General features: G+C 47.7%; 1 protein-coding gene across 1 annotated transcript; it reads right to left on the bottom strand.

Moving 5' to 3' along the window:
• Positions 1-3,844: 3,844 nt before the first annotated feature.
• TMEM238L (transmembrane protein 238 like) lies at positions 3,845-4,287 on the bottom strand. Its single transcript, XM_050919472.1, has one exon. The coding sequence runs from the start codon at positions 4,285-4,287 to the stop codon at positions 3,868-3,870; it is 420 nt and encodes a 139-aa protein (XP_050775429.1). The 3' UTR covers positions 3,845-3,867.
• Between the last annotated feature and the right edge of the window lie 8,776 nt (positions 4,288-13,063).

Here is a 13,063-nt window from a genome sequence, read left to right as displayed (position 1 = left end):
GTAAGGTGGCAGAGTCATGCACTCAGAAGTTGAGAGAAACTGCCTGAATGCAGGTTCTCTCCACGCACTGTTAATTCAGCCTATATACATTATGACAGTAATTATATTACCACACACTGTTTTCCATAAAACCCATCTCTCATTCCCATCCACGAGGGATGAAATCTAGAAAAAAATCTTGCATGACCCCAGTTCACACAGAGCTGTTCGGAACATTTCAAACTATCCATCATGTTCTCAAATATAATTTTAATATATTTAAAAACTCAAGTTCCCCATTCTCTTATGGGAAGAGCTGTGCATAAAATTAAACTCCAATATCTGTAAACATTAGGAAGACAGCATAAAAAGAATGTGAATATTACTTCAAAGGAGCAAGTCTCAACATGGGTCTCATACAAGAGGCAAATGTTGTACACAGAGGGTGCCATACATACTGGGGCAACATAAAAAATAATGACATACAAAATATATACACTTTACTTAAGGCTCAGCTTGTGAAAATTCTTAATGAAGATGCAATACTGAAGTCATTGACCAGTCTCAAGATAGATCCCCATTGTGAGAGCACATGTCCTAGGTCAGCAATCACATTTGGGCAGATTTCCATTTTAAAAGGCTGCGAAGTATAACACTGCGGCAGAACAGTCTTAGCAAAATGAGCGCCTTCCACCGGATGCAGCTTGACAACTCCAGCCAGGATTCTTCCAGCTCAGGATTCCAAATGAGTGGTGAGGACAATATTTCCAGGTATTCTAGAAAGCAAAGGTACAACTTTATAGGTTTCCATTCATCCACTCCCAAAGTTCACATAAGTAACTCAGGAGGACTCTACTGAAGCACTACTTCCTTCAATGTTTGAAGGCATCAGGACAGACAGAAGAAGCCATCTGTATCAGAAATAGTGTATCATCTGCACAGACTTACCAGTGAGAAGTGTTGTTCTAGCAATTCTTAGATTTTCTATATTAGAGAGAGACCAGATCGCTGGCCATCAGCTGAGGCAGGGAGAAGCTGGATGTGTGTGAAGCTGTTCTCTCTACTCTTACTTTCCATGTCTGACATCTAGCCAGAATGCCAAGGACATGCTACAGTGCAGGATGAGCAGAGACTAAGTTGAGGCAATCACTAGTGCTGCAGGGTCCCAGCTCTGGTGAGTGCCTGGTTGAGGCCAGTTTAAAGCTGTGTAACAGTACATGAGTATGGCCAGCTCCACAATGCATTCTTGCTATGCAGAGGGTTTCATTGCAAGAATGAATATTAGCATTAAGCTAGGTCTACACTTAAGCCACTACAGCAGTAGCACTCCAGTGTGGACACTACCTACACTGACTAGAGGGATTCTCCCATCAGCATAGGTGATCCACCTCTCCCAAGAGGAGGTAGGTGCAAGGTCACCAGAAGAGCTCTGTCAACCTACTGCTGTCTACACTGGGACTTCGGCTGTCTTAACTACACTGCTCAGGGTGTGGATTTTTACACCCCTGGCTGACAGTTAAACTGATCTAATTTTCTAGTATAGAGTAGGCCTAAGTGGACAGAAAAATTCTTAGAGTGTCACAGCACCATGGACATTGGGGTTAGGTCAGCAGAGCTATGTCCCTCAAGCGTGTGGATTTTTCATACCCAGGAGATGTAGCTATGCCAGCGTAAATTTCCAGCGTAGACCAGCCCTTAGAGGGAGATGGTTATTACACTGTAATAGACCCATGTAACTGCTTTCAAAACACTAGAAATTCCAGTCTGGTCAGCCCTGGAAGATTCCACTGACTGGAGAATTAGCAAGATTATGACATCACAAGAATCATTAGAATGTTGATCAAGGGACAAAAGTTTAGTTAAACTGTTTAGAACTTGTGGAAGTGTATTTTACTCCAGTGACTAACAGTCTGTTAAATTCAGCCTACACCTAGCATTAAACTGAGTGTGCACAAAGCACATGCTCTGACCCCCACAGGTCCTTCAGGAAAAGGACAGCTTCGACCAGAAGTGACATTCTTAATATTTCTAAAGGTGGTAAACAAGTAGGGAAGAGATGCTGGTGTTATACTAGTGATTATATTCTCCCTTTGTGGGCAACAGCATCCAACAGGCTATTGAAAAACTAACAGAATAGCATGGCACATGAGAGCTAGATCTACATCTAAAGACAAATTGGAAAAGTGCTTAAACATTAAGCTTTAAATCCACTTTGTCTTGTGTATCAGGGAAGAGGAACTAGGAAAGGGTTCCTTAAAGAACTGGAGTTGATTAACATGACAGTTGCTTCAAAAACCTATGTAGATGAGGAGGCAGCAACCTCAAAACTTGTGATCTAGTCTACTTAGAATACTTTGCAAATTGGTGTCAGCTTTATAACACCATTGAGATTTCTTCCATTCCCCTGCACCCTGCCAATACAAATCCTTGCGGGGGGGGGGGGGGGGGGGAAGGGAGTGGTAGGGGCAAGTCCAGCAGCACTGACATCTCACACAGCTGTGAGAGAGATCAGCACCATTCATATGCCAGCCAAAGGCATTAACACTCAGCTGGAAGGCAGGAGAGAGAAGTCCCCATTACACCCCAGGCTGACTGTCAAGGATTTTACAAAGCAGTCACCTTCCTCTCTAGGCTGAAATCCCATGAGATTTGAAAAACATTACAGGCTTGGCTACACACCCAAGTTATTTGGGAATGAGGTAGAGGGTGAATTTAAAGCAGAAGAGCTATTTCTGAAGCTCTGTTTAGGTGCACTCCAAGAAATCCACTGAAGACTGATCTGGAAAACTGTGACAGATCCCTTCATCCTAAAGCAACAGAGCTAATTTGTTACAACACAGGGTTTTCCCTTAAGGTACAACTCAAGGCAAGTTGGGTCAGTGTGCAAGAGCAGCAGGCCAGCTCACCACAAGCTTATACACCACCATATTAAATACTCCAGTTCATTCAGAGCTGTAACATTTTCCAGATTGTTTCAAACCCGCATAAGCTCTGCTGGTGCCAAACCCACTGCATCAATGTAAATCGTATTTTACAGTGAGACTCACACCAGAGCATCCACAACAGTGGCTAGAAAGCACTGGAGATAAATGGGCATAAGCACTGGACCTGAAGTACAGATGTACTTGTCTCTCTTCAGTAAATGCTCTAATGCTACTGAAAACAGCCATCCCCTTGCTGTAGTAATTGAACAATATCCATTTACATAGGCCACAAGCCAATCTGGTCACCCAGGGGCCATCTATTGATCAGACTGAAGAAAGTAGTGAGGCATCTATGCTAGACATGCCGCTGTGGGTACAGCTACTGGACATGTCACTGAGGGGAGCAGCTGGTTTGGTTCAAGTCAGCCAAGGAATTGGTGGCTTTAGAAAAGCAGCTTTTCCCAGGCTGCTGGCCAAAGGACTGGGCAGTGGGTGCATAAGGTACTATTGGGTTTCTGCTCACCAAAAGGTTAAACAGACATTACCTTAGGGGCTTCTTTGGCTCTCTCCGCAGCAACCTCACCCTCAGGGGCAGCAGGGTCTAGCGGGCTGAGCAGGGGCTCGGAGGACACCTGGGCTGGAGTCCTGCCCCTGTGGTTTGTGCAGCCAGCCACCATCGGCCATCACCCCATAGAGCCCGCTGGCGGCTCCAGTTGGGGACCCAGGCCTGCGCTCCAGGCTCGCCCTGCCCTGTACACAGCTCCTGCGCTGGAGAGAGACTGCACCCCGCGCAGAGCCAGCGGACCTAGCCTGCGCCTCGGGGCTCCTGCACCGGACACGAGCTCCGCGCCCAGTCCGCAGCCACCGGGGCCCAATCCCTCACCCGGGGGCTCGCCCTGCCCTGGGCGCGGCAACCGGAGGGCACTAGCGGTTACCTGCCGCTCCGGGCGCCGCGGGCGGACTCTTACACCAGCCGGTCCCCGTGCGCCCCCGGGCTCTCCATGGCGCACAGGCGGCGGAGCTCCAGCGGCCCGGGGGCCGGCGGGGAAGGGCTGGGCAGCGGCGGGCGGTGCTGGGACAGGCGCTCCGAGAGTTTACTGGCCAGGCGGAGCAGGCTGGAGCGCGGCGCGGGCGCGGGGCTGCGGGCCCCGGGGGGCAGCTCGGAGGCCGGCACCCCGCGTAGGTTCCCCGAGTACCACAGCAGCCAGCAGAGCAGCGAGAGGAAGAGCAGCAGCGCGCCGGACAGCACCAGGCAATCCCCGTATGGCCGCCCAGCCCGGGCCGGCTGCGCCACCGACCCCACCAGCACCAACACCAGCCCGGCCGCGTCCAGGGCCAGCGCCCCAAGCAGGAAAACCGCGCAGCGTCCGCAGCCGCAGGCCATAGCAACCACAGCTGCAGCGCCGAGCACTTAGCTAGGGCTGGATAGAGTAGCTGTTGGCCCCGCCTCCTGCACATATAGCCCAAACCACGCCCAATCTTCAGCCGCTCAGCGCCCACCTGGTCTATATATAACCTAGACCAGGCCTATGCCTTACATGAGCCGACTCATAGGGCTGGGACCCTCCCAATTTAATGGCTTGGGGGCTGGAGTGAGTTTAGGGGATGGCTCTCATCCCCCTTTAAGGGCTGTACTGCAGTGTTGCTAGGGCTTTACACAGCTGGGGGTAGGGAAGGTTAGCAGTGAGAATGGGTAGAACTGGCAGCTGTCATAGCTGGTGATTGAATAGGAGCAGTGGTGGGTGGAGGGGATTTGTCATCCTTGTGCTCCTCCTATGAGGACTCCTAATGCTGCTGCTACCCTACATAATGCTAAGCAGTGCTGTGCCTCAGTTTCCCTTTCAGTTAAATGAAGATCATAAGCCTGTGCCTTTGTCCACAGCTTTGAAAAGTGGAGGAAAATCCATACCCCTGAGAAATGCAATTAAGCCAACTTGAGCCTAGGTACAGACACTGCTAGGTCAATGGTAGAATTCTTTTCTCCACCTGGCTACTGCCTCTGGAGGTGGATTTACTATAGTGATGGAAAATCTCCTTCAGTGACTGTACTAAGTGCCTAGACTACAGTGGTGTAGCTGTAGGGCTGCAAAAATTGCAGAAAGCAGTGTAATTTCAAGAGCTACAATCTCTGTTTGAATGTGTTGCTCCAGAGGGGTGATGCCAAGTTGCATGTCTTAGTACTAGCATCTGCGACGCTTACCTGCTCAAACTCACTGTAACCTCTCAGAAGAATTTAGACTCTTCTTGGGCTTATCTACTCATGGAGTTATTCAGGAACAGCTGTTCCTGAATAGCAACATGTGTGGATGCTATTATTCTAGAATAGGAGCACCTTGTGCCTGTTTAGCTTGACCCATGGTTAACTTCATGCATAGACAAACCCATAGATTGTCAAACCAGAGTGAGCTGTATCAATGCAAGTTAGTTTTTAGGTGGTGAATTTACTCTAGGGGTTTGCATCATGTTGCTATGGTGGGGAAAGTTCAGATTGTAGATCAGGCCACAGCTTTCCAGCCTGCCAGAAATGGTGTGTGTATGTGTGTGGGGGAATATGCAGGAAACAATGAGAGCTATTACTAGGAACTGTATGTAGGTACTGAGATTTGGGGTGAGGCTCATGGATTTCTTATTCAGATTCATTTGATGCCATATACAGACAGTAACTAACAGTGTGTATTCAGTGTAAGGAAACAAATTTTTGGTTGCCTAAGGTTGCTTGTAACAGAGCTGGTCAGCCACTAATGGGTGAAGAAGATACCGATAAACCCAGAGATTTGGGGAGTGCTCAGCTCAATTTGATCACATTCATCTTCTGTAAAACATTGCAGCATTTCCCAGTAAGAGCCCCCAACACTGCACCCTTGCAAACTGTCCTATTTTGAGGCATTACTGCAGAATACTCCAGCACTGATTTGTAAAACTGACAGAAATCCACAAACTGTCTTATTTTTTTCTTAAAAATCAGGACCATGTTACTTTGACTGGTTAGACATAGCAAGAACCAGTAATCTCCAAGGTTGCAGGGAAGATATAATCCAAGCAAACACAGAACACGTGCTCACAGATTTTCCAGCACAGAGCATTCTGGTTTACTGTGGGCTCTGAAGAGAAGCACTTATTTGATGCCTCAATCTTGCATTGTATGTAACCCCAGGGGCAATTGCTAATTGCTCTGTTATCGCTAATTAGTTACACTATCATAGATTCCAATTGCAAATCTTATCCAGGTATGGTATCTCTCATCAGGGCTAAGCTTTGATCCAATCCCTACTGGAGTCAATAGCATGGCTTAATTTTCCCTTTCCAAAGGTGGTCTGAGCACCCACTGCTCCTTTTGAGTTCATTGGGATTTGTGGGTGCTCACTGCTTCTAAAAACCAATTGCTAATCTACCAGCTGTCTAAAGGGCACACAGAAGGAGCTCCCAAATGTGTTAAACGTGACGGTTGTTTGCTGCATGGTTGTAGCCATGTTGGTCCCAGGATATTAGAGATTCAAGGTGAGGGAGGGAATATCTTTTATTGGACCAGTTTCTTGTCTCTCCCCAACAGAAGTTGGTCCAATAAAAGACATTCCCTCACCCACCTTGTCTCTTTAAACTTAAAGGGACAGACACCATCCATTTGCAAATCACTCTGAAAATATTTAACCTGCGATTGTGAAAAGAAACAGGTCACTAGAACAGAGACATTAGAGAAAAAAGCATCTGTCTGGTTTTCAAGGCATTTACGCTGTGAATTTGTTGGCGCTTCTTGTCTGGTCCATTTCACTGCTTCTCCTGAGTAATCAGCTGAGCTGAGTGGGGCCAATGTGAGTAAAGTCACTGGTGTGGAAGCATTGGCAAGATCTGGGCCTCATTGATTTATTTGTATTGCAGAATAACCCGGAGTCTTAATCATGACCCAGGCCTCCATTTTGCTGGACGCTGGACAAAGAGAACAAAGGGCTGACCTGTGCCTTGGTTCCCCTTCTTTGTGTGACTCTTTCACTCAGTAACAGGGAACAGGACATTTTCCTTCTAAGTACAGAAAATGTGACTGTAGAAACCACAGCCAGTGGCAGGGGGCTTAGGGAGGAAGCCAACAAGTGGAACTACTTCAGACTCACCTTTGGAATCTGACTGGAGACTAGCGTGCCCCTTGAAAGACCCAGCTTGCCTATTTACATGCTGAGAAGGGCTGGGATTTTTATTGTGCACTTTCTAGTTTCATTCAGGATGCAAAGGGCTGGTATTTTAGACCAGACAAAAACCAGGCTACACTGGAAATCTCAGGAGAGAACCTGTTCCTGTGACATTACCTGCCCAGCCTCCAGACAAAAGAGGTTGGGAAACAGATAAGCATCTGAGAAGCATCTGGACTTTTAGCTTTTTAAGCATGCTGAACCTCTGACCCTGTGGCAGTTCCCCCCTGCTTGCCAAGTTCACCCAGGATACCAGACTGCTCCCATCCTAGATGATTCTCCTGCTGCATATGGCTTACAGAAGATCATATCCATAGAATTGCTTTAATTGTCTTCAGCCAGGGCATTTTTAAGTAAACAATTTCCCCTTCTGTGCTGGCTTCTGCTGAAACATGATATTCCCACAGAGTCAGTGACATCCACCAGAAAAATCAAGACAACCTGCATTGCTGCAACACCTGGCTTCTGACAGAGGGGGATTTCCCTGAGCCTGCAGGCCTGCCATTCTTAAGAGAGAGCACCCGGTAGCTCTGGGAGGGCTGTGGTGCCACTGGGATCTCACGTCCTCTTGTTGCGGTTCTCACAGCGGTGTGTCATTTTCTGTTCTGTGTCTACTTGGGCTGCAGAGTCTGTTGCTATTAATGTTGGGGCCATGTCTACACTAGAAGTGCTTTCCTGGCATAGGAATACCAAGTTGGTACACTAGCAAAGTGCTTCTAGTGTGACTGCACCTATACCAGAGAAGCTGAGCATTTACCACTGTATCGAAACTGCCCCCCTCGAGTGAAACAAACTATACCAGTAAAAGTGCAGCCTTACTGGTAGGGCTGTGTCTACACTAGGTGCTAGTCAGGGATCACACTTTTTCCTATCCCAGCCCGACATGCTGGGAGAAGTCTAACGTAAGCATAGCTTAGGACTGAAGTACAGATTGGATATTGATAGGGATATCAATCAACATATCCCGAGTTATTGTGGTGACTGACACCACACATTTTGGAAGGGACATTACATTTTGCATGAAAACATGAGGAACTAGCTTTTCCAGAGGCGCTTACATTGACTCTGCAGTAAACCTAAGGCCTGGGCTGCACTAGGAAAGTGGGTCAGTATAACTGTCACTCTGGGATGTGAAAAATCCACACCCTCAAGCAACGCAGTTAAAGTGACCTAACCTCTTGGGTAAACAGCACTATGTTGATGGGAGAATTCTCCCATTGACTGATCTACCTCCTCTCAGGGAGGTGGATTAGCTATGCCAACTGGAGAAGCCCTCCCCTGGTGGCATAGGTAACATCATCACTGAAGCGCTACAGATGTGCTTTTAAGTCTAGACAAGCCCAGAGGGCTGCTGGGATGTAGGTTAAATACATGGAAGGATTTCTAATTTGTGTGAGCGAGTGAGGAGTGTTTGGAATTTCTGTTCTTGGGGAGCCAATCCATGCCAACATAAACGACTGACATACTTTTTTTACAGTGAGAATAATTAACTGTTGGAGCAATTTACTAAGAGTTGTGGAGGATTCTCCAGCATGGGAAACTGTTAAATCAAGATTGGATGTTTTTCTAAAGATCTGCTCTAGGAATTATTCTTGGGAAGTTCTGTGGCCTGTGTTGTGCAGCAGGTCAGCCTAGATAATCATAATGGTCCTTCTGCCCTTGGAATCTATGAAAAAGAATTTGAAGATACTTGGATTCCCGCAGCACCTTGCTGTTAACATGGAATTAGACACTGGATTAGTGATTCCAGCTCTCTCACACAGGGGTGACACTGATCTTTGGATCCAGGCTTGGAAAGGACATCCCTCCATGGCTGGCACTCTAGGGCTGCCTCCTCCTTCTATGGGCCCCTAAGTGGGGATTGCCTGTTAGACTGAGGTGGGTATGTGCCACGGATGAATCCCCTGTGGTGACAGAGGCGTCCCAGGCATGGTGCCCACACTTGTTTCTTCCTCTCTTCCCGCTTTGTCTGCTGCACAATCATTGTGTTTGCACGCTCCAGCACCCCCAGGGGATGTGGTCAATACACAATAACATGGATGCCTGTAGAAGTGGTCAGCAAGGGTGTCAAATTCAGTGAAGTTACACTAGGTCTGACTTTGGCCCCCTCTGTGGTGAAATGAAACCCGATTCATAGTAAGAGAGAGCACACAAACACAAACAGCCATGCACCTGCTTTTGGACTTGCCTCTGCAGACACTGGGTGACAATGGGCTCAACCCTGTGGCCATAACTCACATGCGTAAATGTTGCCTGACCACGCCCTGACTTTTCTACTTGCACTAAAAAACAGAACTTGAGCCTTCCCCAGAAGATTTGCATTAACAGACAGCCTAAGGTTTAAACCTGGGATGAGTCGTGCTCAGCAGGTTTGGCTGGGCCAGGACCTTTCATGTGCACATTTTGAACTGCTGATGCGCAGCGGTGATGAGTTTTGTAGTGAATTTCCGTCTCTTTTTATAGAACAAGGGAAGGAGGCAAGTAGCATCTAACCTTGTTTTAGCAAGAGTTGGAGATAATCCGATTGGGTGTGTAACCTGATACCTTCTTAAAAGCCCGCTTATGCTCCATCCAAACCGTTCTGGAAAGGACTCCCATGCCTTTAGCCTGGAGTCTGATGAGCTCTTTCTTCAGTCTTGTTAAATCCTTCACCGCTACAACTTTCTGTGACCGTGAGTTCCACAGTCCAGTCACACGTTTCCTCTCCTCACTTTCAGGTTTGGCCCCTTTTAATTGTGGTGACTCTCCCTCTTTCTTGTGTGACTACAGGGAGAAAAGATGTTCCTGAGCTACTTTTGACCACTAGTTATTTTATGTAGTTCTATTGTATCCCCTCTTATCTGTCTCCTCTTTAGGCTAACACTCCCAGCCTTCCCAATCGCTCTTCACAGAAGAGTTTATCTAGGTTCTCGAGCATTCTCAGCCCCCTCCAGTTCTGCAATATCCTTCAGGAGATGGGGTGTCCAGTGCTGAACACAGTACGCAGAGAAGGGGGCACCATTGATTATACAGAGGCATTACTCTGCTCTGTGTTGTTCTCCATCCTATTTCCTATGCAATCTAATGTCTCCTTTGACCAAAGCTGCACATTGAGCACAGACTCTTAATTGAACTGCGTATGCCCTTTGTAGATCCGTCAATAAAGACACCTGCTCAGTGTGACGCAGCAGTGAAGAAAAGCAAACTATGTCAGGATGCATAGGCAATGAGAGGGGAATAATACAGAGCATACAGAGATAATACATAATACAGAGATAATGCCTTTATATAAATCAATCGTGCGACTGGAAAATTCACCTGGGTAGAGGGGTCAGCACACGACCCAGGCATTGCTCAAATTTCACAGCAGCCCTGAGGGGTCCCGGGAGTAGTTCTTAGTCACGTGAGTATCCCCTTGCTCACATGGGCAGTCTGGCTTGGATTTTTGAAGGCAGGACTGCTTGTGACCCCGGCAGCAGCATGGGACTTGAATGCCCTCTCTTCAGACTGGGCCGGGAGCGGCGACCCTGGGTGTCTTTCCATCACCACAGTTACACGCAAACAATGAGGAGAGTTTGATCCAGTAGTTTATTAATTGCATTCACAAATCAGGCACCGTTTGGCCAGAGCCATGTTCATCCTCTCAACAAGGCATTAGCAGGCTCAGGAGTAAAATCAAGGCATGTGAGAGATTTAAGAGGAAGCCACCCTCAGCTTGTCACATCCCAGGGGGAAGGCTTGGGACTCCTCTATGGACAATCCAACCACTTCAGAATATAGGTCGGATGCCAGTAAATCAGCTTCTAGCTGAGCCCTCTGCCCATGCCAAGGATGGGTTGGGTGTCTGGTGTGCACGGCGCTACCGTCCTTTAGCAGGCAGTGCTCCGAGCCTGGAGAGCATCTTAATCCTCTTGGGTACCTCATCTCATCTGAACCTTCAAGGAGCGGCTGGCTGAGCTGCATTTGTTTCAGGCAAAACTATCCTCAAGGAGACTCCCTGATAGACTCCCTGGATCCTCACCTGGTGTAAATGGGCACAGCTCCACCCAAGTCAGTGGAGCTGCACCTATGAATGTCAAGTGGAGCATTCGGCTCTGAGAATCTGGAGAGAAGCACAAAGCCATGGGTTTGCTTGTAGGTATTGAGTCCCAGGCACCTTGGAGTATAAGGGATGTTAACCTGCCAGAGGCTTTCCTTTGGCGTAGAGCTGAAATTTAAGGGGGAAAGGCAGGGCACGTGAGTGGGAGTTAACCATTTCCATGCCAGCCAAGAAATGGCTCAGATTCCTTCAGGATCTGCTCATGGAATATTGAACGCCAGAGCCAGGGCCGTATACTTTCTTATCTTGAATGTTGGGCCCCCTGTCCACACCTGCCACCCACATTCTCTATTAACATGAAACCCCAGGGCTCAAACCAGAGCAGCATTCTCCATTCTCCGGGATCTATTAAACCTAAGGTCCCCTGCCCAAGCCCAGCACTGCACTTGCTGCAAGAGGGTGAATTTCAGAACATTAACGTTAATGCAGCTAGATCCTTCCCTTTGCGGCTAAGGGCTAGACTCATGCACAGGGTGCTGGTGTCCATGGGAGGAACTTTTGTGTTGTGGCATCTGGATTTATTTTTTGGCTGAATTGCTTTGGAAGCAGGCCTGGTTGGCTTAGCTCTATTGGCATTGTGGTAGGTAGAGGGCTCTGACAGAGACTCTCCTCTCAGTTCAGTTTAGTAACAAGCCCGATGGTCTTGCATGTTTCACAGGGTAATTAGAAAACTGTCATTACCAGGAAAGGAGGTAGAGCTACAAATACTGTTAGTGCAAGAAACACTCAGTAAGGTCTGATCTCAGTCCCCTGCCCAGACAAAATGGGAAGCTGTGTTTGTGAGTGCAGAACATCATGCCTTGTGACAGGGCTGCCCTCAACCCAATGTGATCTTCTAATTGACACTCCAGTCTCTTCTCCAGCTTCTCAAGCAGCAGTCCTGCTCTGCGGCTGGGCCAGGGAAACGCAGGCTGTCCACAGGGACTAGTGTGTCAGTTGTCATCACTCCATCACCTTGTAATACCTGGCTCTTATATGGCATTTTTCACCAGCAGATCTGAAAAGCGTGTCACAATCTTTACAGTATTTATCCTCCCAACCTCCTTGTGAGGTAGGGCAGGAGGGGAACTGAGGCACCTCGAGGCTGAGTATCTTGCCCAAGGTTGCACAAGGAAGTCTGTAGCAGAGAAGAGAATTGGATCTCGGCCTGCAAAGCCCTAGGCTAGCACCCTCGTCACAGGATCCTCAATGGCATTATGACAACATGCAGCAGCTTAAGGGTCTGCCCTTCAGATTTTAAGGTCTGAAGGGAATGTTCGGATCACTAGGTAGTCTGATCACTTCTGACGTTTGAAACAAAATCCTTACGCTTTGTGAAGATTAGAGGGGTTCTGCAAAACACAACCAACACTACACAGAATTTTCTACCTCTTTCTCCTAAGGAATTCGACTTGCCACCCAGGCTGAATGGCTGCATTTGGCTCAGAGAGAGGAGGATTCTGGTTGCAAAGAAAAGCCAGACTGTGCCTTTTCCATTTGGTCTCTGATGAGTGTTGATTTACGTCAGAAACCATCCGGGGCTGTTACACTGCAACCTCACCAAAGCTAGAGGCATTGGTGTGTGGCTATGTCCTTACATGGGAAAAGGAGAGGTCTACAAGCAGGTATTGGCTTACTCAGTGCTAAGAATGAGGCTAACCAGAGACACAATCCGATTGTGGTCGCTGAGTCTTCTCAGCTCCCATTGCCTTCAGTGGAGTCAACAGCAGCTCAGCTGCTTTGAAAATCAGGTTTCAGAGTAGCAGCCGTGTTAGTCTGTATCAGCAAAAAGAACAGGAGTCCTTGTGGCACCTTAGAGACTAACAAATTTATTTGAGCATAAGCTTTCGTGGACTATAGCCCACTTCATTGGACGCATAGAATGGAACATACAGTAAGAAGATATTTATACGTACAGAGAA

The sequence above is a fragment of the Gopherus flavomarginatus genome, chromosome 12, assembly GCF_025201925.1.
Source record: "Gopherus flavomarginatus isolate rGopFla2 chromosome 12, rGopFla2.mat.asm, whole genome shotgun sequence".
Lineage (NCBI taxonomy): Eukaryota > Metazoa > Chordata > Testudines > Testudinidae > Gopherus > Gopherus flavomarginatus.
Note: the sequence above shows the minus strand (reverse complement) of the source record. Positions and strands in the feature narration are given on the sequence as shown.

What these genes read in the sequence shown, in the direction of transcription:
- TMEM238L (XM_050919472.1), bottom strand. Translation starts at nt 4,287, where the DNA reads ATGGCCTGCGGCTGCGGACGCTGCGCGGTTTTCCTGCTTGGGGCGCTG.